Source organism: Stenella coeruleoalba, assembly GCF_951394435.1.
Source record: "Stenella coeruleoalba genome assembly, chromosome: 15".
NCBI lineage: Eukaryota > Metazoa > Chordata > Mammalia > Artiodactyla > Delphinidae > Stenella > Stenella coeruleoalba.
In genome coordinates, this window is record NC_137161.1 from 53,089,322 (window position 1) to 53,114,225 (window position 24,904).

Sequence of the window (24,904 nt, forward strand, 5' to 3'; positions counted from 1 at the left end):
CATGGGCTCAGTAGTTGCAGCACGTGGGCCCTAGAGGGCGCAGGCTTCAGTAGTTGTGGCACGTGGGCTCAGTAGTTGTGGCTCGCGGGCTCTAAGGTGCACGGGCTCAGTTGCTCCACGGCATGTAGGATCTCCCCGGACCAGGGCTTGAACCCGTGTCCCCTGCATTGGCAGGCGGATTCTTAACCACTGCGCCACCAGGGAAGTCCTCTTTCTTCATTTATTACCTCATGTTCTTGTTTTCAGCTTGTGTTTCTCTCAGCTCTAAGATCCTCTGCAGCTTCTTCACTTTGACCTGTGTTATCCTTTCAGTATTTTCAGTCTCCTGCAAGTCATATCTGCAGCCACCTTTTCAAACTGGCTCAGAGGTTCCGCTATCATTGCTGGAATATGCACTCTCATACTCTCTGTCCCAGCCTGCTCTAAGTCATTTGAACCAAATGCTGAAAATGGAACCCACCACCACCTTCCTCACCAAATGGCACCCTTGACCATTAAGTTTCAAGCCAAAGCTTAAAAACAAGGAGGTATCTTTTGTCATTCACAGCTATCTGGGTAGTACAAGTTTTCCCTATGATTCTAAATCATGACATACTAATTCTCTTTCCTTTTCTTGGTGTTTCAGGACACCTAGAAGACCTGGGGATAAAGTTTATGCATTTTAAACACAGCAACTGACAGTCCCTCATGGTGTCCCTGAGGCAAGATGGAAAATGTGGACCAGGTGGACTGGGTACGAGGCAGCTGGTCTGCTCTGTAGTTGGCTTTACACTCATGTTAAAAAAGGGTTTGACTGATGGGAGAAAACACTGGACTCTGTCCTTGGCCTAGAGCTGGATTTTTTAAAAAAGCCAACAAAATCCTCATTAATTTAATGGGCAATACCCATTCCTCTTTTTATTAGCATATAACATGCCTCTAGCTCCTTCACTCCACTAAGGAAGTTCACTAAATATAACTGACAGAACAAGTGACTTTAACAGTACAAAAAGTGATGAATAATGTAAAAGACACTGTTTTTAGTCTGAGAAAGAACCCTATAGAAGACTCAGATGGGAGATTCAGACTTAGCTACGTACTTCAAGAGAATGCTCCTTCTTCAAGAACCCTTTCCAACAATACAACTAGCTGTCAGAATTGAGGCAAAGGCAAGTGTGGATGCAAGCTAAGGCCTGGGGACCACAGTCAAGTCCCCCACCTGTCTGGGTGGGGTGGAGAGCAGCAGGCAGGTGCACAGGAAGGACAGGGAGGCGACAGCAGGGAGAGCCAGGGAAGGCAGGACAACGGGCTGCCTTCATCTTTTGCCCCCACCAGGGCCAAGGACAGTGGTTCTTAAAGCATGGTCTCCTGATGAGCACCAGCAGCTATCTGGGAATTTGTCCACCCCAGACCTACTGATCAAGAAACCCTACGGGTGGAGTCAAGCAATCGGTGCTTTACGAGAGGCCTTCCAGGTGATTCTTTTTTTTTTTTAAGTTAGCTGTTTTATTTATTTATTTTTTTGGCCACGCTGCAAGGCTTGTGGGATCTTACTTGCCCGACTAGGGATCAAACCTGGGTCCCTGACAGTGAGAGCTCGGAGTCCTAACCACTGGACCACCAGGGAATTCCCCAAGGTGATTCTGAGACACAGGAAAGTCTAAGAACCACTGATCCAAGTGTTCCCTGCTTGGAGACTCACCGGTGAGCACGAAGCCAAATCCACAGTACATTTATAGGGCAGCTTCTGTCTCCCACAAGTCAAATTACTCCTAGGCAAGTCGTAAGAATTACAACTTTCCCTTTCTCTTTCCATTTAGTCCCAGCAACGGTTGGGACACAACCCTTAACAAGCCACCTTGAGGTCACCCTCTGGCCCCAGCAGAACCAGAGGCACAGGAAGCCTCTTCATCAAAGGTCCTACTTTTTGTCTGTGGGTGTGATGCTGCCATTCACAGCCGTGCTGTCTGCTGCCTGGATGGAGGTGGACCCAGTCTCCTAGGGAAAGGAAGCACAAGTCGTCAGGTCAGCCTGCCCATGTGAGGCCCCAATGAAAATAAAAATGAGGAGGCATGGAACATACATACCTCTTCACATATTTTCAATTTCTTTGTGATTGCCTGGTAACAGACAGCTGGCTAATAAAGAAGAAATGAGAAAACCACTTATTAAACTGAACATTTAACCAGTCTTCATTACGATTTCCCTATTAAGGTTAGGCCCAAAGCGGGAAGTTAACATCAAAAACTTATTTGGTGTCCAACCTTACTGAATTCCAAACCACACATGAAAAGTTAACTTGCGTCACTTCAATCAGCTCTCACGCAGCTCTACAAGATGCTTTTGCTGATCATGACGTTGAAAATCAGAGGTGTTAGGTCATGTGCCCAGAATTACAGACCTGGTCAGTATAACTAGGCTTGGAATACAGATCTGTCCAACTCCAAGGTCACATACCATCAGCAGATCCTATCAGGGCTCAGCCTAACCGACAGCCCTGTAGACACTTGGGGAAACTACCCCCACACTCCCAGGGCTCATGGAGACTGCCTTCATCCAGCAGCACTGGCTACCTTGTGGGTGGTCGACAGCTCCTGAAGTTTCAATTCCATCCTAGACTCTGAAGGCAACTGCAAATATCTCAACCACACAGCCACTAAGTTTTAAAAGCTTTTTTGGGTTCATTTTTAATATTTTTTTTTTTGCGATACACAGGCCTCTCACTGTTGTGGCCTCTCTCGTTGCGGAGCACAGGCTCCGGACGCGCAGGCTCAGCAGCCATGGCTCACGGGCCCAGCCGCTCCGCGGCATGTGGGATCTTCCCGGACTGGGGCACGAACCCGTGTCCCCTGCATCGGCAGGCAGACTCTCAACCACTGCGCCACCAGGGAAGCCCCATTTTTAATCTTAACAGTGCCTGATTCACGAGTGGTCCTCTATGTAACTTTTAAACTTAACTAGTTGCTCTGGGCAGCAGTACAGGTACAGACTAACTTTTCAGACTAGGGTGAGGTTCCAAAGGAGCAGGACTCTCCCCTCAGGCCAGCTCCTGACCAAGGATGAAGAACCTCAAAGAACAACTTACCTTCTCGGTTTGGCTGAGCAGGAAGTGATGGAAATGAGGGTCTGCATCTTTAACAGGCTGAAACCAGAAAATGATTTAATAAAACAAGTTATCTTCCAACACAGGTCACCTCCTTCTACCTGAGAACCAGCTTCTCCTCTGGCTGAAACACCTCTGGGAGCTGGGCTCATTCTCACAACTGCCTGGAAACTCTTCTCCCACTGCTGGTCTAAGCCTTTCATAAACGATGCCCATTCTACCTGGAGGAAAACTGGTTTCAAGTGGAAAAGAATGAACGTTTCTGCCAGGTTGGTGGATAAATTATTCCCAAACACTGGAATAATATTTTAAAAGCATACTATTTTTTAAATCCAGCATTCACCAGTCACTTCGGATGACCCAGCAGACCAAACCAAATTCTCAAACTTTTCTGATCTTAGGATTTTGGCCCACTTGTGCCTGGTGCCAGACCCTTGAGTGTCTTGACTCGCTGAGGATCAGTATTAAAAGAAATGAGGAGGCAACAACTGCAGGACCGTCAAGGCTTTTCCTAAGTAGGCCCAGCAACAGCGGGACGGTGCATCCACCCCAAGGATAAGGTAGTGTGCAGCTACCAAACATCAAAGCTGTATATACAGTGAAAGGGTGTTTATAAAGTACCAAGTGGAAAAAATCTGCAGAATGATCCCACTTTTGTGAAAACCAACACTACTCCCGAAAGTAAAAACTGTAACATGGGTATGTGATTATGTAAATGATGGTTAAGTGGGTGCACCAAAGGGTTTGGAGTGAGTTACATCAAGCTTAACAGTCAGGATGCCCCAGGGTGGAGACCTGTGCTTTTTAACTCATTCACTTCTGTACTGTTTGGCAATTAGAAAAAAAAAAGTCTCATACACAAGAAAAGTGGGGGAAAGGAAGAGCACATCACACAGTCAGGCCAGGAAACCAGCTCTGAGGCCGGGCTTCTCCTGGTCCACGGGAGAGGTTATTACCTCGCTCACGGTTGGTTGCCATTTAAACGCAGCCATGGGTCCGGCCATCATCCCCTTCACAGTACTAGACTCGGGGATGGTGAGGTCCTACAGAGGGAAAGGCAGATCGTCAAAATGCCGTGGCACCTCAGGAGCAGGTGTCTTCCTGCCTAACTCTGGGAGCACCTCTTCACTGTTTTGCTCCCTTTAGTCACACTCCACCCCGAACTAGCCCTGCCAGCTCCGCGGTCTCCCCCCAGGCATGGCTCTGATGACTGTTCATCGGGAGAAACAGGTCAAGTTCCTGTCAACACAGAGGGAGCCTTTCTTCTTCTCTGTTCTAGAAGTAACAAATGTGTTCCTGTGCCAAAATTTCATAAGGATGGAGGTAACGGGAAAGCTCGATTGTGGTCTGTAGTGTGGTCAGCAGGTCACAGAGAAAATTCCTTATGGCAAATAATGAACATTAAGATAACAATACTGGCTTCAGAAGGAATCCACCATATCTCAAAAAAAACTAAGAAAGCCACATGGAGCAGTGAGGAGATCTGCCCAACTTTTTACAGCTGCTAAGTGACAAAGCCAGAATTAGAACCGGGATGTTGAGGAGCCAGGAGCCTGCTCTCTCCCCAGACAGAAGGTAGGAACCATTTGGGTGGGGGAGTCAAGAGTTCAGTGGGGCATGTTGAGATCTCCACTAGACAGCCGAGGGGAAAATGCAAGGAGGGCCACCGAGGCTGGAAGACAGCAAATGGGGAGATGGACATGAGGTCAAATCTGTGGTGGAGGGGCAAGAGCAGATCAGCTGTAGAGCTTTATCCCTTGACACCTGGCCCGCAGTGGAGACGCTCAAAAGAACAAAAAACAAAAAAAAAAAAATAAGAGGCCCAGCGCAGTACTGTCCCAGAGAAGTTTCTGTCATGATGGACATGTTCTGACTCCGCTGTATCTAGTGCAGTAGCCACAAGTCACATGTCACTATGGAGCACCTGCTAGTGTGACTAAGAAACTGGATTTTAATTTGGGTTTAATGTAAATTAATTTAAATGTAAATGGTCACCAGCCTAGTGACTTGTCTAAGGCCACAACAGAAGGGAGTAAGGCGAGAACACAGCTCTCTGTCCAGCACTGACCAAAGGCCTCAACTCCTGACTCCTTGCTCTCTGCACAAGTCTGGATTTTAGGAGAACCACGGACAGTTCTGTCCTGTCCGGATGGTTTGTGCCCGGAGTTGCAGTTCTCAGCTCAGGACTCAGAAATAAGAGCCCCCGAGAGAGGGTGAATGTGCACCCCTCACATGGCTCCCACACAGAGTCTAGACACAAACACAGCCTTTGCCTTCCCACACATAATCGACACCCCTGCCATCAAGGTCAGGCTTTTCAGTTAATCCTCATGGGACAGAGAATTATGGGCCAGAATGGCAATCATCTGGGGCTCTGCCCAGTTATCAGCTAGGCTACTGTGCTGTTTCAGAGAGGAGCTCGCCAGCCAAATAACAATTACTATAGCAACACACACTCTTTTGTGAGGAGTAAGCCTGGCAGCAGCCCCTGGGGTTGCACTAAAACAACCACACTCTCACTGCACAACAGGCTACTGCTAAAAAATAATAAATAAATAGATGTACGATGTTCATCGAATGTATAGTGTCACAGGCGCTAAGTACTTGGCTTCTGTTACTCATTTAATTCTTAAACCTAAGAGGCTTTATTATTTTCAATAAGCAGACAAGGAAACTGAGGCAAAGGCAGTTGGCCAAGGTTGCACAGCTGTAACAAGTCACGGAGTCATGATTCAAACTCTAGGTCCTCCTCCTAACCTCTCCTTTATACCTCCCTTTATCCAAAAAGAAGTTTCTCTCCAGGGCGAGCACAGGAGTTGGTGAGATCCATGGCTTAAGATACCAGACAGCATAAATTTGGAGAACAGTATAAAACCTGACAGCCCAGATTTCTGTGGGTCCCCAGGAAATCAATTTAATTGGATCAAATCAGATCATACCCCCTGAAAAGTTCATGCACTGCTCCTGGCAATTTCTAAACTTTTTCCACCTTTGGCTGGAGGTTCCCTGCACTCATGGTCACTTTGGCTGTCCCCACCGCTACAGCTGCTCTCATCTACTCTCTGTCTTAGGTCATCTAACAGCGAGAAGGACCTTCTCTAATGCAGAGATGGCACAGTGGCAGCTGACAGGCTGAATCTAGTCCAGAGAGATGTTCCTTTGGACCTAAAAGTGTTTTAAAAATTTGAGTTAGCTTCTAACATTTAAAACTGGAACATTTCACTTAAAAAAAAAAAAAATCTGTATTTCCACCTTCTCTTGAGAAAAACCAGACGATTTGGCAAAAGTTGGCTGTAACCCTGAGGGGCGGCCTTGGCCTCCCCAGACAGCAGCCACTGCCACCCCTAATGCTCTCGGCCCAACCTCCTGCTTGAGCACTCTCTCCCTTCCCTGCCTGGTCTCACTGGTGTCTGAACTTGCAAGTTTTGATCTCACGTTCAGCGTTTCATCACGGCCTCATAACCCGTCTGTCTGTGCCAGCCATCTGGCTTCTAACCCCTTGATCCTGCTCTAACAATCTTCCCCTGTGTTTTGACAGACTACCCCCTTCACCTCAAATTCTCCTCCCTTGGCTTCTAAGACTCATACAAATCTTTTTGGGAAGAAGGTGAGAGGTATATTATTTCTGCTTTACTTTACTTTGCCGGCTCTGCCCACTTCTTCCAACCCTGAGCTATGTGCATCCTCTCTGCAAAGCCAATTTCTGCCCTTCACTCTTCTCTCTCCTTGCTTCCCCCTAAGATAATCCCCATCTGGTCTCATGGATCCAATGTCCTCTCTAGATATTCGCTCCTCCACACCTACATTTCCATCCTATGTTATTGGAAGCCTCCCTGGCAGTCTAGACATCACTCCAAATGCATCACACTCAAAACAGAACTGGTCCTCTTGCCCCATAAACCAGCTCCTCTCCTTACTCCTCTGCTCAGAAAAAAGGCATCATCATTTCCCCAAGCACAGACTTGAAATCATCTCCCTTCCCTTTTTTCCATCATCCCCTATATGTAACCAGTTACCAAATCTTATGAACTCTTCCTCTGAAGTGCCTCTCACACAGTTCCTTTCAATATTTGCTATCCCACCCACCGCCCACCCCCGCCAAGGAAAGCTCCTTATGAACGCACACCTGAAGTTACCCTTCTCATTGGCTTTGAGCCTTTCTTCTCTGCCCGCCATGATCCCTAACACACAGCTGGGAGCACACTGCCACCTCCACATCCAGCTCAAACACCGTGTTCACGGCCCCCTACTGACTCCATGACAGTATAACACTGCTTAGACCTCAAGGCTCTCCACAATCGGGTGACAACCTGTCTTTACCTGTCAGGTCTCCTTCCTGTCCTCTACCAGTACTGAGACTCTGCATGCTAACATCGAGCCCACGTGGGCTGCGCCCTTCGTGTATGGAAGGCCTTCCCTTCTTTCCTGCTCAGCCCTTTCCAGTGCCAGCCCTTGCACGCTGGCTCAGGCGGACCCTTCTCCTCCCTCGACCATCTGGTCCACCCGTGCATCCAGGCCGTGACCCTCCCCTGGTCTGCAGAATTCTTTAGGGCAGCACATAGCAGAGGACTCTACGTCCATTCAGGGAGCTGAAGCATACCGTAGAGCTCAGCTCTCCGGTATACAAAAGAAAGTCACTAATCCCAGAAGCTACAGAGATAAAACAAACCTTCTCATCCTTTGGGGGCCGACCCCGCTTCCGGGGACTTTGCTCTTGGGCTCTTTTCAGAGGGGACTTGGAGCCTCTCTCTGAGGAGCCTGAAGACACCCTCTTCTTTCCTTCTCCCATGTTCTTCTTCACCTTCCCTTCAGACAGGCTAAGCTTGCGCTTCTCATCACCTGAGTTTGGCCTACTTCTCTCCTCACTGGAATTACGCCGATTCTTGTCATCAGCAGAACTGTGGGACGATGTCTGAAAGTTTAATAATAATAATGATAACCACCACAACAGCCACCACCATCACTACCATGATTTACAGGAGCCACACCCTGTGATAAGTGCTTTACGTGTTATCCACACAACAACCCTATGAAGTAGGCTCTGCTGTCAACTCCACTTATATCTGGGGAAGTGGATTGAAAAAGAAATTCAAGTCACTTGCCCACAGTCCCCAAACTGGATTTACACCCAGGGAGTGGATATAGCCCAGAGGCCGTGCTCCTAACCTCCATGCTATAAAAGGGAGAAGGCCTGTGCTATACTCAAAAGCTGAGATACTTCTCCTGGGTCCAAGAGACTTTCCTAAGAGCAACAATCTATTCCAGAAAGGTCAGCCACATGCATGGAGTTTCAAGTTGATTAGCAAAACACTGATACCTTAGATTTGAAGTAGCTCTCTCTCCACTGGCATTGCATTAAGAATAGTTTTGGGTTCGGGCGATATTTAATCTGTCAGTTACTATGCAAAAATAACCAGTCTGGAGTCAGCATAAAGTGAGAATCGTGAAGCCTCTCACCTGGTCTTTTCCCTTGGCTCTCCTGAGGAACTCTTCTACGGCATCCACAGCTTGCTGGAATCGTTTTCCCTTGTTAATCTTTATCATTTCCTCCTTATGTGCATGATACGGCTTGAGCTGTTCCACTTTGATCCAGGCACTGGCAGAAAACAGAGAGAAAGGATATGTATGATCCGCATTGCCTATGCCCAAAACTATCAAAGACCTCACCCCAGCAGAATGCAAATACCTGTTTGGTTTAACTGGATTTTGAAACAGGCCTTCCATCTTTTTCCAAAACATGCTATTGACCACCCCAAACTCTTGAGCCTAAAAGTATGTTTTCTTGAAACAAGTCAAACAACCACCACCAAAATCAGCATCCTCCAAATAAAATCACTGCACTGCAGGTTATTTCCACTCTTATTCACCAGCCTTCCACACTGAAACACACATACTCTGCCACTAGCTCAGGGCAGAGGAAACCTATAGATGCGCTCCCATTCTCACTACATAGTACAAATGGCCCCACGTGGATCCCAGGGAATCAGGGCTCTTGGAAGCGTTATCAACCATAGCAGCATCACTGTCCATCAAGAGCCTGAGTCAGAATGATGACCTGTCAATCCACTGAGAATGTGGGATGCTACGAGGGCTAAAGAAAGGCAACACCTTCAAAAATCTGCTGCTTCTACAAATGTCTGCAGCCTTGGAGCCTCTATTTGTTCATAAATGATTGTACCCAGGGCTACTAGACCACACAAAACTTGTGACACATTGGAACAAGGGCAGTAGTCACAAAAGGAGGCTTTTAAAAACAAGATTCTACTTGAGATTAGAGGAAAGGGAACATACTCTTCCGATTTTTAATTCCTACCACCAATGCAAAACACATGAAAATGAAAAAAGCCATCAACTCTGGAATAACTGGCCTACCATACTAACCTGCATAAATCTGCCCCAGCTGGCTTTTGTGGTTTCCCTAAATGACATTCAGTTTCCAGAACACCAGTAATAATGGAGAGAATTTTATAGGCTTCGCAAGGTAAGAGTTGATTTACATATTTTACCATGCAATACTCAGAGGTTTCATAGCATAACCTTCAGAAAAAGTGGGTCAAGTCAAGGATATAGAAACTAGGCTATCGCACTAACTTAGGATTCTTTCCTTTAGAGAAAGCTAGAGAATATTCACTAATAACAGTAAAAGTGCTAACCTCTGCACATAAAAATAGAGCTACCAACCCAGCAACAGCCACCTGTGCTTTGAGTGGTTGTGCTAATGGCTGTGATGATGGGTCTGCACAAACACAATCTCTGGAACATCAGTCTGCAAACTAGGACTAGGCATGTTATCTATGGGTAAACAAGACTAGAGAGAATAAAACAGTGAACGGGCACTCAGACGCTGGTCTTATTGCACAGGGCTCCAATGAGATGAAGTAAGCAGGTACCCTTCTAGTGACCAACTCATCTTGAGGTTTGAAATTGGACACAACAGACCCAATGGGTCTGATCTACAAGGAGGAAAAATGGAATTAAATTTTGACCCTACATTATTTAGCAAGTGCATTTACAGCATTTCTAAGGACAAACCACCAGCACAGTCAGAAGAAAAGCCAGACACACCCTGAAAAGCAAGTCAAACTTTCAGATTAAATAGCAGCTCTAAGGTGACACAAGTATCAGTGATGAAGCTTAAAGACCCACAGTCCTCAGGAGAAGCCTCCTCCCTCTCCGAGCTTCAGGTCAGAAGCTGAGACCTGCCCAAGTTCCTAGCATAAGAAAGACTGGGTGGTTTTCATCGAGCCCCTTGAGATGGGACAAGAGACTCTAAGAATCCCTAACTCCCTCTTCCTCAACCCCCTCACATGAACCTCTGATTCAAGTGGAAAGGTGAGAACATCTGTGGAGGAAGCACTAATAAATCCATGCCCATCTGTTAGTTGAAGCATTTTACGTGCATTACTGACTTCTGCCAGGAGAACAGTACAATCAGTATTCACTCATCCTGGGGCTTCCCTGGTGGCGCAGTGGTTGAGAGTCCGCCTGCCGATGCAGGGGATATGGGTTCAGGGATACGGGTTCGTGCCCCGATCCGGGAAGATCCCACATGCCCCGAAGTGGCTAGGCCTGTGAGCCATGGCCGCTGAGCCGTGCGTCCAGAACCTGTGCTCCGCAACGGGAGAGGCCACAACAATGAGAGGCCCGTGTACCGCATTAAAAAAACAAAACAAAACAAAAAAACACTCATCCTAAATAAAGACTGGCATTTGAGATACTAAAATTTTCCTCTGATGACCATCTTTGAAAAGTGAAAATAATTTGCTAAAAGAACTGACAGTATAAATATGACTTCAACACGATAAATGCAAGAAATGTTAACCTACTTAAGAAATCAACCTCTTGTTGGAGAAACATCCTGTCACGTCAGAAAAACAGTAAATAAAAAGCCAGCCCACTGGAGCCCTAGGAAGATTATCTCTTGAAAGCAAGATGAATTGAAATTCACTTTGGCCATCTCAATAATTTTCTCTCCGAAGGCTATATTGCAAAACTCTGTCTCCTTAAAAAGGGCAAGCTTGAATTTCAGCTGGAGCTTCAATAAGCCCCACTCTCTATCCACTGAGGTCCATCAGGCGGGGCGTGGCATGCAACTGGTGCTCAATAATCACCCAGTAAATGACAACTCCTAGGCACCTTCAGAGGGGCTGGATTGCTGACCTCTGGGTTAAATAATGTATGGTTGTGGAGGCTTTTTGTAGTTTTTGCTGTTGTTTGTATGTTTTTAAAGTGACTGTTCTGTTTCTTTGCTTGATATAAGCTGTAACTTGTGATTTCCCTCTTAACGAGCTCCCAATGCCTAGATGGAGCTGTACCTTTTCCAACCAATTTGCTGTGGGCTGGGAAGTCAAAAAAATCAGGCTTAGTCAAGTTGTGCCTAACAAACCGGCCTTGCTTCTATATACAAGGAAGTTAATTACACATTGTTTGTAGAAGTAAATGCCCGAAAACAAGCTAACTGGCAATCAGTGAGATCATTACAAAGAATGAAATGGAAGGTCCCTTAAGATACTTGGCTAAGTGGAAAACAGCAAGATACAGAACAGTGTGTGTAGTATGCAAGCACTTGTGTAAAGACGAGGAAAAAGGAGCATGTAACTTCATGATGATGTGCAGTGTCTCTGGAGGGACTCGCCATAAGAAACTAGTATAATTGGATGCCTATGGGCCAGAAACTGGGTGGCTGAGGGATGAGGATGAATGAAATTGTTTCAACGGTTTACAGCTTGATTTGCAGGGAAACCATGAATATCTATTATTCCTAAAAAACAACATATCAACGATAAAGGCCTTTGCTCTAGCACATGGGCTACCCTGACTGCCCAGAGGGTTCTCCCCCATGACTTCCTTGTGTAGGTCTGCTCAGGTGGGTAGCTACTGCCTGGCTGACTGTGTAACAGCACCTGTAACATGGCCAAGAGCAGCAAACGTACGCTGGTATTCTGATACACCTCCCACAAATGTCTTCCATTTGAGAATATAAAACTTCCACTAAGCCACCTTCCGATTATACACTCAAAATAAATTTAAAAATTTCACATTTTCAAACACTTCCATAATTCTGGCCTGCTTTCCCCTTAAATTAAAACTAAACTATGATATCATAGTAAAGAAGCCAGTCTATGAACAATCTCAAGCACCCTCGTCTATGTGTCTCAGACTTCACAGCAACAATAACCTGAGCAGGAGAGAGAGAGTACACACACGCAAGCATAGCCCACAGGTGAGAACAAGGATGAGGTCAGAGATGTGTGTTCACCTCTCCATCCGGATTTGGGGAGTACTGTAGTACTTCACAAATAATTTCTATGCTTGCCCCATACTCCCTTAAACCAATGAAAGAGGCTGAGGATTACTGAGGTGTTACAGGTCCAAGTCTAAGCTATTCAGAAATCAAGACACCCAAAAAAATGCAAATCAAAAAACAAAACAACCAAAAAAGCCATAAAACAAATAACTAACAATTTCAGTTAATTTCAAGCAACTGATTATCATACAGACATCAACAAAGACTTGCAGGGACTTCCCTGGTGGTGCAGTGGTTAAGAATCCGCCTGCCAATGCAGGGGACACGGGTTCGATCCCTGGTCCGAGAAGATCCCACATGCCACAGAGCAACTAAGCCCGTGCGCCACAACTACTGAGCCTGCGTGCTGCAACTACTGAAGCCTGTGCGCCTAGAGCCTGTGCTCTGCAACAAGAGAAGCCACAGCAATAAGCCCACTTGCCACAACTAGAGAAAGCCCACATGTAGCAATGAAGACCCAACGCAGCCAAAATAAATTTAAAAAAAGTTTTAAAAAAACCCCCAAAAAACAAAGACTAGCAGAGAAAACAGAATTAGAAGATTTTTGTTTCCAAAACTTGAAAACATTCCCAAATGCTGCATAAGGCTCTCAAGCTGCACTGCCAATACCAACATGGCCAGCCACTTCTTTTCATGCATGACACCTGTTCCTGGGGTCCACTGCCTCAGCCACGAAGGGAGGCACCTATAGGACAGGAGCTGCTGTTGGCGCTGGGAGGGGAGAACCTGCTCAGAGCTCTCTAGGATAACTACTGTCCAGCTCTGGCAGAGGGACACTGCTGGCTCACTCCAAATACTGGAGCAGTGGCTCTCACTATCTGCTTGGCTCAATTCTCCAACCACTGCATGTGTTGGATGCAGGGAAAGTGGGTCAATCAGGTGCCAGGTGAAAAGAAAAGGGGATGCTCAGATGGTTCCAATCTGCTATGCTTCTAATTATGAGCCACAAACTTTTCTAGAAATTACTTCATTTATTATTTGAAAAATTTTTTTGGCCACACCTCAAGGCTTGTGGGATTTTAGGTCCCCGACCAGGGATTGAACCCAGGCCCTCGGCAGTGAGAGCGAGGAGTCCTAACCACTGGACCGCCAGGGCATTCCCTCTAGAAGTTACTTTAGCACTCACTCAGACACCTCACAACCAGGTTGTCCCACCTTATATCTAGCTTGATGTAAAAAGTACCTCAGGCTGGGACCTTGGACATCTTATCACTTAAATCCTTGTTTCCTGACTGCTACAGAAACTCTTGTTTGGGATTTACCCATTGTTTGCCCACGGTATTCTTTGAACTGGTTTGTTTCTGGTGGTTTTTTGAGCACCTGCAAACTAAATGAACTCCCTCTATTCTGCCATTCACGGCCACTGATGAAACTTTTAAACCCTGAGCTCAGTTTCTACCCTGATGAGCAGCCACCTGTTCGAAGTGGGCCATCATGTACCTGAGACTTAATCTTTTGATGTGGTCATGTGGTGGAGTTGGCAAAATTACACTGAAGTTATTTTCCCCTCTGAATTTTTGCGAAATAGAAAAGGACTGTGGGCAATTCCCATGTAGCCACCTAGGCTCAGCTGAATCCAGCTATCTTATATTAAGTCCTTCCCCTCACAGGGGAGGCTGGTTGGGAAGGTCTATTCCTCGCTTCCTTTTTGTGAGGGGGAGCGAAGTCAGGAATGAACTATGTCGCCATCCTGGTGACATCACCCCCGGCCCTCTCTTCCTGGTTCCCTCTTCCAGTGGGAAGTCAACATAATTTGCTAGATGTTTTGGAAGAGGAAGAGAGAAAATCAAGTTTCTAAAAGATTGAAATCACCATTTATCTTAAGGAGCTGCCCTTTTTACTCTTTAATAAAAGTCCCTGCTTAATATAAAAATATCACATCTCTCTATATTTTCATTAAATAGCATGTCAGTTTTGAAACTGAACATCCCTGACTGAATCCTATGTTCCTCAGGAATACAAGAACAGCCTCACTGGGTCAGAACATGTCCACCGAGGTCAGGGCCCAGTGACCAACGGAGACCCTAGAACATGCCAGGAGCACACGCCCCTCTCCCTGGCATCAAGCATTAAATGTGAGGTAGCGTCCAGCCTCTGCTGTAGCCATTTACAGCTTTGCTCGTAAAAAGTCATTCTCATCCCTAAAAGGTCTACTTGCATTTCCTGTCTAAACCACGTCTCACATAGTTCTCCTTATATATGTCCTAAACACAGTCACACAACATTTATTCTACTCACGGTGCCCCTTGTCAAAACACCTGAGGATTTATGAACAAGTCAGTGTTTATCTCTTTAAGGCCGCTCATTATTTCACCAGTTCTGATGGTGTTCTTTTCTTGGTCTTTGCTTTTTCACATTAAAGAGTCCTCTCTTTCACCTGATTCAGTCCCCTTTCCCGATGTTAACTAGTTCCATCAGATCCCATTAGAATGATAGACTAGACAGCACATAGTACTCCTGGTGAGGCACGATACAGTTTTTACATAAAGGAGGAACGATGTAAAAATAAGAAAAAGAGTAACAAGAACAAAACAAAACCAACCAAACAGAAAAAGGTGGAACAATGTACTGTTTTGTGTTCAATGCCTTTATGGTCAAAACAACAGGCCTGGCTGACATCCTTAGGAATCTCCTACTCTCAGATGCCTTTCTTTTCAAACACAGATCCTCCCCACTCTGCCCTACCATGGGCAGGGTCTGTCTCTCTCTCTCTCACATTTTCCTTACTTAAAGCCACCTGCTTCTAATCAGCTTTTTCTTTTGTAACAGATCTATACCCCGACCTGATGTTTGTTGAACACCTGCTCTTGCCAACCAATATTATGAGTAAGTGATGCTACTTCTTCGTAACTACAAGGTAGGGGGTGTTATCCCCACATGTGGACGAGGACAAAGAGTCTTAGAAAAGTGAAGCAGCCCGAATCACAGAGCAGGCAAAAGTGGTATCTGAATATACATTAGGCTGGTAACAAGCCAGAGCTCTTTCCCCAAAGTAATTCACTGCTACCAAACAATCTGGAGATTTTGCCTTCAGTTAATACAAAGATTCTAAATAAAGTCTGCCTAACACTGATCACTAAGAACCCTTCTCCCTTTAGAGACGTACTGTAGATCCTTAACCTTTGTTTCCTTTCATGAAGGCAACCGCTTAGCCACAAAAAGTTAACATGTTCCCTGATAGCTTAATTTTTAAATGGTTTTTTACAAACACTATCAAGGAGGTTTAGAAGACTAAAGATATTATACCTAGCCACAGCTGTGTATCCACTTGCTTATGAATCTCCTCAAAGAACTTTAGTTAGAAATCACATCATTACCACCACCAACACGTTATTTTTGTTCCAGGAAACTCATCCTTTTCACTGGCTTCAAAGGTTTGCCTGGTTGAGTGCTTGAGAGCTGAGATTCCCTCAGGTCCAATTTCCTGTGTCCTATTTGTAGTATTTTGTATACATAGGGACGACAGTTTATTCTTCTAGCCTTCTAGCATTTAAAAAATTATCATAAAAACACAATAGCTTTCAGGTCTCCTGTAAGCTGATTAACTTCCCACTTTCTATGAGGTCCCATTTGTGTTTCAGACTTGCGTACTTCTTCATTTAGCTAACCAAGCTGGGCCAACCACGTTGCCCCTGTTCTCCCCAAGCACAAGTTCTTTACCTCACGCAGGAAGGCTCTCTCTGTCCACACATCCAACTTAACTCCCAGGGGTTTACAGTAGCCCCACTGCCTGGAATGCCTTTACTATTCTTGCCTGTCCAAATTCTAGACATCCTCCAGAGTTTGACCTAAATCCCATCTCTCCAGCAACCTTCTTTGACCTAGCTGTTCTCTGCTGATCTCTTCTTGTTCTAGAACCCTTTAACAATAATTCTACACATCGCTCATTCTGCACTTAATCCCATCTAAAATGTTTACGTCTTGTCACCTGAGTTTATGTCTTGTCCTGAGTCCCTGGAAGACGGGGACCACAGCATTTGCTTTTCTGGAAGTTCCCTTTGGTGTCCAGCAATGTGGAGTGTGGCTCCACTTGTCTGCATCCAGACAATCTTTGCTGTAAATTCAAGGCATTACCAGAACATTCCCTCTTCCAGATTGTCTCTTGCTCTCACAGCTCTGGGTCAGTGACTCCCTTGAAATATTGCCACCAAAAGGCTGCTGAGTTAGCTTGTGACAAGAACTGGGGCTGGGTATGTCTGTATATGTTTTTGGTGAAGGTAGACATGCCATGCAAACTCTAAACCAGGGTAAGCACTCTGACACATAAGCTTGCCAGTGAAAAATACTGTTGTAAGAGATTTTCCTATGGAATATTATATATCGCTTTCTAGAAATGTATATTTTAAATGTTGGTATTAGATATATCAGGAAAGTCACAGACATTTTTCAAACCCAAAGCTACGTTTTCCTGTAAGAATCATAAATAGAAACACTTAAATCAAACTACTTAAATCAAACCATCTAGCTAGACCCAGGCAATCAACTTGATGGAGTGATGAGAAAGCTAAACAAGTCGCTGGAAACTCAAATACACATTCTTTGCTTCACTGTGACTTCTTATATGGCCTATTGAAGAATCTCAAATTAATAGTCCTGATTTCAACTCTAAAACAGATCTGGTTAAAAAGCTTTACTGTTACAAAAGACCCCGAACAGCCAAAGCAATCCTGAGACAGAAAAATGGAGTTGGAGGAATCAGGCTCCCCGACTTCAAACTATACCACAAAGCTACACTAATCAAGACAGTATGGTACTGGCACAAAAACAGAAACATAGATCAATGGCACAGGATAGAAGGCTCAGAGATAAACCCATGCACATATGGTCACCTAATTTATGACAATGGAGGTGAGAACATACAACAGAGAAAAGACAGCCTCTTCAGTAAGTGGTGCTGGGAAAACTGGACAGCTACATGTAAAAGAATGAAATTAGAACACTACCTAACACCATACACAAAAATAAACTCCAAATGGATTAAAGACCTAAATGTAAGACCAGACACTATAAACCTCTTAAGGATTAATCTCCAAAATATACAAACAGCTCATGGAGCTCAATAACCAAAGAACAATCCAGTTAAAAAATGGGCAGAAGACCTAAATAGACATTTCACCAAGGAAGACATACAGATGGCCAAGAGGCACATGAAAAGATGCTCAACATCACTAATTATTAAAGAAATGCAAATCAAAACTACAATGAGGTATCACCTCACGCTGGTGAGAATGGCTGTTATCAAAAAATCTAGAAACAATAAATGCTGGAAAGGGTGTGGTGAAAAGGGCACCCTCCTGCACTGTTGGTGGGAATGTAAACTGATACAGCCACTATGGAGAACAGTATGGAGGTTCCTTAAAAAACTAAAAATAGCACTACCGTATGACCCAGCAATCCCACTACTGGGCATATACCCTGAGAAAGCCATACTTCAAAAAGAGACATGTACCACAAACGTTCACTGCAGCACTATTTACAATAGCCAGGACATGGAACCAACTTAAATGTCCATCAACAGATGAATGGATAAAGAAGATGTGTCACATATATACAATGGAATATTACTCAGCCATAAAAAGAAACGAAATTGAGTTATCTGTAGTGAGGTGGATGGACCTAGAGTCTGTCATGCAGAGTAAAGTAAGTCAGAAAAAGAAAAACAAATACCGTATGCTAACGCATATATATGGAACCAAAAAAAAAAAAAAAAAGGTACTGATGAACCTAGTTGCAGGGCAGGAATAAAGAGGCAGACATAGAGAATGGACTTGAGGACATGGGGTGGAAGGGGAAGCTGGGGCAAAGTGAGAGTAGCATCGACATATATACACTATTGAATGTAAAACAGTTGGCTGGTGGGAACCAGCAGCATAGCACAGGGAGATGGGCTCAGTGCTTTCCCATGACCTAGAGGGGTGTGATAGGGAGGATGAGAGGGAGGCTCAAGAGGGAGGGGATACTGGGACATATGTATGCATATGGCTGATTCACTTTGGTGTACAACAGAAACTAACACGTATTGTGAAGCAATTATACTCCAATGAAGATTAAAAAAAAAAAGGCTTTACCGTTAGAACACTAGATCAAATCATCTAGTTTTACAAGAACAAGACTAAGCAATTACTTTAAGATGAATGAAATTTTAGCTTTCACTGCATACCTCATGCCTGAGCTACGATGATAAACAGCCATTAAAAGAGAACCAAACATGGCCCTGATAAAAGGAACTGCCTGTGGGGTTGGGTAAAGAGACGTGAGAACTGATCTCAACGAGGTTATCATATTTGGAAGGTGGCACCCCACTTCCCACCTGACTGACATTGTCACTGGTCCCAGGACAGCTGCCCAGGACAATTTCTGGGAGATAAGAATAGCACCTTTTACTTAGGTATGAAGCCAGAATGATATGCCATTCTTACAGACTACAATGAGACTGAACTAGGATCCATAGAATATTCACAAAGCAGCTTCAACCCAGGGCAACTCCCAAACGTAGGGAAAGTGAAACTGTTGGTGAGCACTACTCACTGATCTTCTGTTCCAAAAAACTTTACAAAGAAGCATTTCTTCCCACGCGGTTTCTTTAAGTCCTTGGGTGGGTTAACAATCTAGGGGATGAAAGGGAAGAAAAAGGCTTTTTTCCACAGGTATAAGTTGGTAAGAAAAAAAATAAAACAAAAGAAGTACATCTTAAAAAACAAAACCAAACACAGGGCCTAGTTTCTGTCCAAATCTGTCACTTTTCTACTGAGATATGTGGAAATGTGCAAATATGCCAGGAGTTCCCTACATCTACTATGATCTACAGTCTTCAGCAGATACAATATACCTTTCACTAAAATGACCCTGTTTTTTTTGTGTGTGTGTGGGGTACGCAGGCCTCTCACTGTTGTGGCCTCTCCCATTGCGGAGCACAGGCTCCGGACGCACAGGCTCAGCGGCCATGGCTCACGGGCCCAGCCGCTCTGTGGCATGTGGGATGTTCCCGGATCGGGGCACGAACCCGTGTCCCCTACATCGGCAGGCGGACTCTCAACCACTGCGCCACCAGGGAAGCCCGGCCCTGTTTTAAAAGCAGTTAAAACTAAGGCCAACGTCATTACCCCCTGCAATGTGAGCCTGTCATCACTGAAGAAATATAGAGAATACTCTTAAAAATACTTCTGTGCAGGAAGAGTTGAGACAGGTAACAGCGACAATGAAGAACAACTGAGGCACTGAAAATGCCATATTGCAAAGAGACAGTCTAAAGACATTTCCTGGGCTCCTAGCAAGAATATAAAAACAGAACATTTGGAAAGCTATGAGGGATCGCCTCATGCAAAATGTGGAATGCCAACTTCTGCAAAGATGCACTGGAGTAGCACATATGGTAAAATGGAAAAAAGATTTAAACTTAGTTGGGACAAAAATACTTTGACTTTTCACTAACCTACATTTAGATTTTTCTTCCTGGAAAATTTATTTGCTTCTCCTTTTGTTAGATTTAACTGCAAAGCTAAATTCAAGTTAGAATGGATTTTCAGGATTAAAAGACTTTATCACAAACCACCTCTGATTCAAAAAATAATAACTTACTACAGATTAAAGGATCTGGTTTATATTATACTGCCGTTTCTAAATAAACTGATACTAAAGAGAAAAAAATTCCGAGTGTTATTTAAATAAGCCCAGTTTAACTCAATGCTAGAAACTGAGGGGGAATACATCTTACATTCTCCCCTTCCTCAAACCCAACTTTAGACGTCTTAGTAGCAAGACACTCACCTTTCCCGGCCAAGGAGGATACCGGCCAAGTTTCCCCCTAGAGAAAACAAAGAGAGTCAGCATTTGCCCTGGAAAAGCCAGTCCATCTTCAACTCACTCAACATGCAATTTATTTCCCTAAATCTCCACTTCCACCCTCAAGTGCCAGAAGAAAAGCTGGCAACCCGGAGTTCTTAACGTGACTTCCACAGCTGGGCCCAAGAGGCCCAAGTCCCTCAGAAGTGCAATGCAAAATTGTAGACTTATGTGCATAGGTATGGGCATTCTGCTGGTGAGAAGAAACACAAAAAAACAAAACCACCAAGAGTCGTTTGTCTAGAGCCTCTCCGTGACGTGACGGGGGTGGGGGGCAGTTCGCTCTGTAAACACAGACTTCCCCTTACAAAGTCTGGTTTAATTCACCAGCCCGGCTTTGACAAATGCTTATGGAAGCCCTTCCTCTGGGTCGAGAAACGAGCTACGCAGCTCGAGGGAGGCGGCGACAGTCAGTCTCGGTTCGGGCGGTTGTCTGGGACACAGAAGCAGACCACGAGAGGCACCCAAGAAGGTACTGGTCACTGCCAACCCTTCGGTTGTAAAGGAAAAGTCCCCCTTCCATTTCTTCACAGGGCAGCGCCAGCAGTCCGGTTTCGACACCCCCGGCTGAGCCGCCGGCACAGGTCAGTTTCATCGCAACGCAGGTTTCGACGGGCTTGCCCAGACGAGATGGCCCCGCGGGCTCTCCGGCTTTCCTCCTTTCCCGGGAGCCCCAGCCAGACCCCGAGGCGAGGACCGGGCGTCCCCCGGAGCCGCGCGGCGCCGGGCATTCCCCGCCGCCAGCGTCCGGGTCCGGAACGCAGCCCTACCCCGGCAGCCTTGGGGCTCAGAGCCGGGCCCGCTGCGGCCACCCTCAGGCTCAGTCCCCCGGGGCCAGGCTGCCCCTTCCGCCCGGCTTCGTTCCCAGCGCCGGCATCTGTCTCGCCCTCTCTCCACGACCTGGAGCGCATAGAAAAGCAGCCTCGAGGCGGGCCGTGCACCTCACGCCTAGGGAAGCAGCTCCCCGCGAACCTCGCTTGGCCCTGGCAGCCCGGACTCACCACACCAAATCGCCGAGCCGCAGACTCACAGCCGCCATCTTACCACCCAACCACCGCCGACGCACGGGCCGTCGGGAACATCAGGTCGCCCCGGTGCCGCCCATTGGAGTGAGCCCGGTCACATGACGGGGGCCGGCCGTAACCGGCCACGCCGCTGCCTTGACGTTACCGCGCCCGTAGGGGCTTATTGGTCGGTCTAGCAGCACGTGACCCGGGAGCAGCGGTCTCCGCGCGCCGGATCCCGGAGACTCCCGGCTCCTTCCCCCTCCCTCCGGCTTGTGACAACGAAGCGCCGCGGTCTGAGGCGGCGGCGACGGTGCGGCCGGCCAAAAGAGATAGGGAGCCGGCCCTGCGGGCGCCCCGCCCCCGGGCCCTGGCCTCCAGCCCTCTCCCCCTCGGCGCTTCCGTTACGGCCGTTACTCCCTCGCCGGCCCCCGGGCGGCCCGTGTTGCCGCGCCGGCAGCTGCCCTGACGGACTTCAACGCGGCCTGGAAGACAGCCTCCGCCCGCGTCCGGGGCCCCGCACCTGGCGGGCTCTGCGTGGTCGCCCCCGGGCGGCGGAGCGCGCTTTCTAAAGGCCGGCGTCGGGGGAGTCGCTCCCAGCCTGCGTCCGCGCCGCAAGTTCTCCAGGGGCGAAGTGCTGCCCGCCCCGAGGTTCCGAGTTGCCTGGCCGGCGTGGAGCCGGCGTCTCTCCGCTTCCTCTTGGGTCGGCGCGGCGGCACGGCCGGCGAAGCTCCCCCCGGGCGCGCGGGGACCTGACCATGGGCCGCGGCGCAGGGCGGCCGCCCGCCGGGAGGCATGGCTAGGGGGCCGGCCGCTAGCGGCGCCGCAGACCGGGCTCCCGGGCCGGCATGAGGACGGCCGCGGGGGGACGAGTGCGGCCCGTGGGGGTGTAGCCTACGTTGCGCCGGTGACAAAGGTGCGTGTGTTTGTCGGGACCGGGCTCTCACGTAAGCCTTGTTGTAGTTTGACACTTTTAGGGAAGTTGGGAGCAGGCAGTTGTGACAGCAGGAAGGCAGATGCTAGGCGTAGTTTCAGTACGTTAAAACTAAACCATGGGGAATGGGGAACTGTGAACAGCAGTTCAACACAGCGTCTGCCTGAACGTCAACATCCTAGGGAGAAAATAAAAAAAATTTAAAGGTCCCAATCCCAGTTCCAGAACCCAAACAGTTAAGTCAGGTGTTGACTTAACTTAGAACCGGACTTTTCTTGAGTCACCGCCTGCTTGAAAAGGTGGCAGGTCCACACGCCGTTTCCTATGGGCGTTTTGTTATACGGAGACTGGTTGTAAGCGGGTTTTTAGCGAACTGGCTTGTCCGCAGTCTGGTTTCTCTTTGGAGTTCGGTTTCCCTGAAGTACCGTCAGCTGTTTTCAGGAACTGTCATTTACTGTTAACTATTTTGTGTTTTTTTAAAGACGAGTTGATCATTTAAAGCGTATTTAAGTTTCCAGGATATACCTTAATAAAATTCAACACACTCTCTTAGTTTAAAAATTATTAAATTTTGAGGAAGGATACTTGAATGACCTCATAAAATACATGAATCTTAAATCAACTTCACACTGGATCTAGAGACATTTCCGTTAAGAGTCAGGAACATGGTAAAGAATATATTGTCTGATATCCTGGCAGTTCTAGCCAATGCAATAAGACATGAAACAAAAATAAAACATAATTTTTCAGAAAGGAGAAGACAAAATTCTCATTTTTGTGGATGATGGGACGGCCTGTTTTTAAAAACAAAGTTAAGGGAAAACCATTAAAATAAGTAAGAGTTCCTTGAACAGACTAATTACAAAATCAGCATAAAATTCAGTTTTTCTACATTTCACCAATAATCATTTTGAATATATGATTTAAGAGGATATGTAACAACAACAAAAAGTACTATTCCTGGGAATAATCTGAGATGGAAAAGGAGGCTAGTATTTCTTGGATAACATCAGTTGAAGGTTTTTAAGAGGGATGCTTTTGTTTGTAGAATACTGTACTTTTATTTAGAATTAATGGGGACTTCCCTGGTGGTGCAGCGGTTAAGAATCTGCCTGCCAATGCAGGGCACATGGGTTCGAGCCCTGGTCCAGGAAGATCCCACATGCCGCGGAGCAACTAAGCCCGTGTGCCACAACTACTGAGCCTGCACTCTAGAGCCTGTGAGCCACAACTACTGAAGCCTGTACACCGCAATTACTGAAGCCTGCACACCTAGTCCTGTGCTCTGCAACAAAGAGAAGCCACCGTAATGAGAAGCCCGTGCACCGCAATGAAGAGTAGCCCCCACTTGCTGCAACTAGGGAAAGCCTGCACACAGCAACGAAGACCCAACGCAGCCAACAATAAATAAATAAATATTTAGAATTAATGGTCAACTCATTAAAATCGAGTATTTAAATGCTTAGCTTTTTTAAAGCCTTTTAAGCTTTGTCGACAAATCTTTTATTTGTAAATCTAAGAATGTTTACATAAAAATAAATGTTTGATTTTTGACAAAGTTTCAATTAAGGCAACAGTTTAATAGATTAAATTCCCGTAAACAATGAGCTCTTTTTTACGAAATTAAATTCCCTTAAATGTTTTACACAGCATTTAAAGCTTTATATGCTTGTTCTCTCAAATACTTCAAAATTCTAAAACAGTGAACTTGTAAATCTAGAAGTTAAATCTTTCCAAGGACTTAACTCTTTTAAGTCTAATAAACGTGTAAATGTAAGTCAGGTCTTTTAAAAGCACACTTTCAAATTTAGTCTAATAAACGTGTAAATGTAAGTCAGATCTTTTAAAAGCACACTTTCAAATTTAGTTATATTACCTTAAGCATTTCAAATTAAAATTGTAAGTCTAACATCATTCATTAAAATGTCTGATTCTCTTAAATGTTTGAAATGACTTAGTAACAAGCAACAGCGATTATCACGATGACTGTAAAACGTAAATGAAAATCTAAGTGTTAATATGCTGTAGGTTTGATTTACTTTATTTTCTAGTCTTATTTCTGTATTTTCGCAGGCCTGCAAAGTCACTTACACAACCAAGAGATGAATTTTTACCGTCTGGGTTGATTGAAGTTACACTATCTAAAATTTGGGATGAGATAAGGTTACATTTTTAAATTACTGCCTAGTCAAGGGCAGGGACCTAGTTCCCACTTCTAAGATGACCTTTCTGCATCCCATCAGTTAACATGCAGATTCTCTTCTTACAGTGAGAGTTTGCCGGCATTTATGAGTAGGGGACCTTTATGCCTTCACATTCACCTTCACTTTGCCTGCTTTTATGAGTGGGGGGACCTTTATGAAATCCCTTTCAGCTGGGATTTATTTCCACAATTCAGAGAATCACGACTGTTGTGGGGGCCTTGAAAGTTTCTTTTAGGGGAATTTCTTTTGACATCTTAGTGCATGATGGTCTTTTGCATCACCAACCTGTTTTGCTGCCAGTTGCTTTGTTTTCTATTTCAAATTATTTTAACTCTTCATTTTTAGATATTTTACTCCCTTACCTGGTCTTATAGATCACAATTTTATGGTCATGATAGAAGAAGTGAATATTGCATGTATACAGATACACATGATGTATATGGATATGTAAGATATATATAAATTTTCCTGAACTAATTCACATTTATGATTCATTTACATTCAAAATGCAGTGAGCTTTTTGGGGAAACT

The 24,904-nt window shown here is 45.7% G+C and overlaps 2 protein-coding genes across 6 annotated transcripts in view; one reads left to right on the plus strand and one right to left on the minus strand.

Annotated features, from left to right (window-relative positions):
* GLYR1 (glyoxylate reductase 1 homolog) overlaps positions 1–21,330 on the minus strand; it is a 36,417-nt gene extending 15,087 nt beyond the window's left edge. For 2 of the 4 annotated variants that reach the window (XM_079899124.1, XM_079899122.1), the window contains exons 1-9: positions 21,233–21,328; positions 20,157–20,193; positions 18,918–18,997; positions 8,540–8,678; positions 7,752–7,994; positions 4,039–4,125; positions 3,065–3,121; positions 2,067–2,117; positions 1,904–1,977 (exon numbers count right to left, since the gene is read on the minus strand). In XM_079899124.1, the coding sequence (XP_079755250.1) occupies positions 1,904–1,977; positions 2,067–2,117; positions 3,065–3,121; positions 4,039–4,125; positions 7,752–7,994; positions 8,540–8,678; positions 18,918–18,997; positions 20,157–20,193; positions 21,233–21,270 (806 nt within the window). In that variant the 5' untranslated portion in view covers positions 21,271–21,328. Of the gene's footprint in view, positions 1–1,903; positions 1,978–2,066; positions 2,118–3,064; positions 3,122–4,038; positions 4,126–7,751; positions 7,995–8,539; positions 8,679–18,917; positions 18,998–20,156; positions 20,194–21,232 lie in introns of all 4 variants that reach the window. The other 2 variants (XM_079899123.1, XM_079899125.1) reach the window with 2 other exon arrangements.
* Positions 21,331–21,420: 90 nt separating this feature from the next.
* UBN1 (ubinuclein 1) overlaps positions 21,421–24,904 on the plus strand; it is a gene marked incomplete at its 3' end in the record, with an annotated part of 37,192 nt that continues 33,708 nt past the window's right edge. The window contains exon 1 of one of the 2 annotated variants that reach the window (XM_079899120.1): positions 21,421–22,151. The remainder of the gene's footprint in view (positions 22,152–24,904) is intronic. The other variant, XM_079899121.1, reaches the window with a different exon arrangement.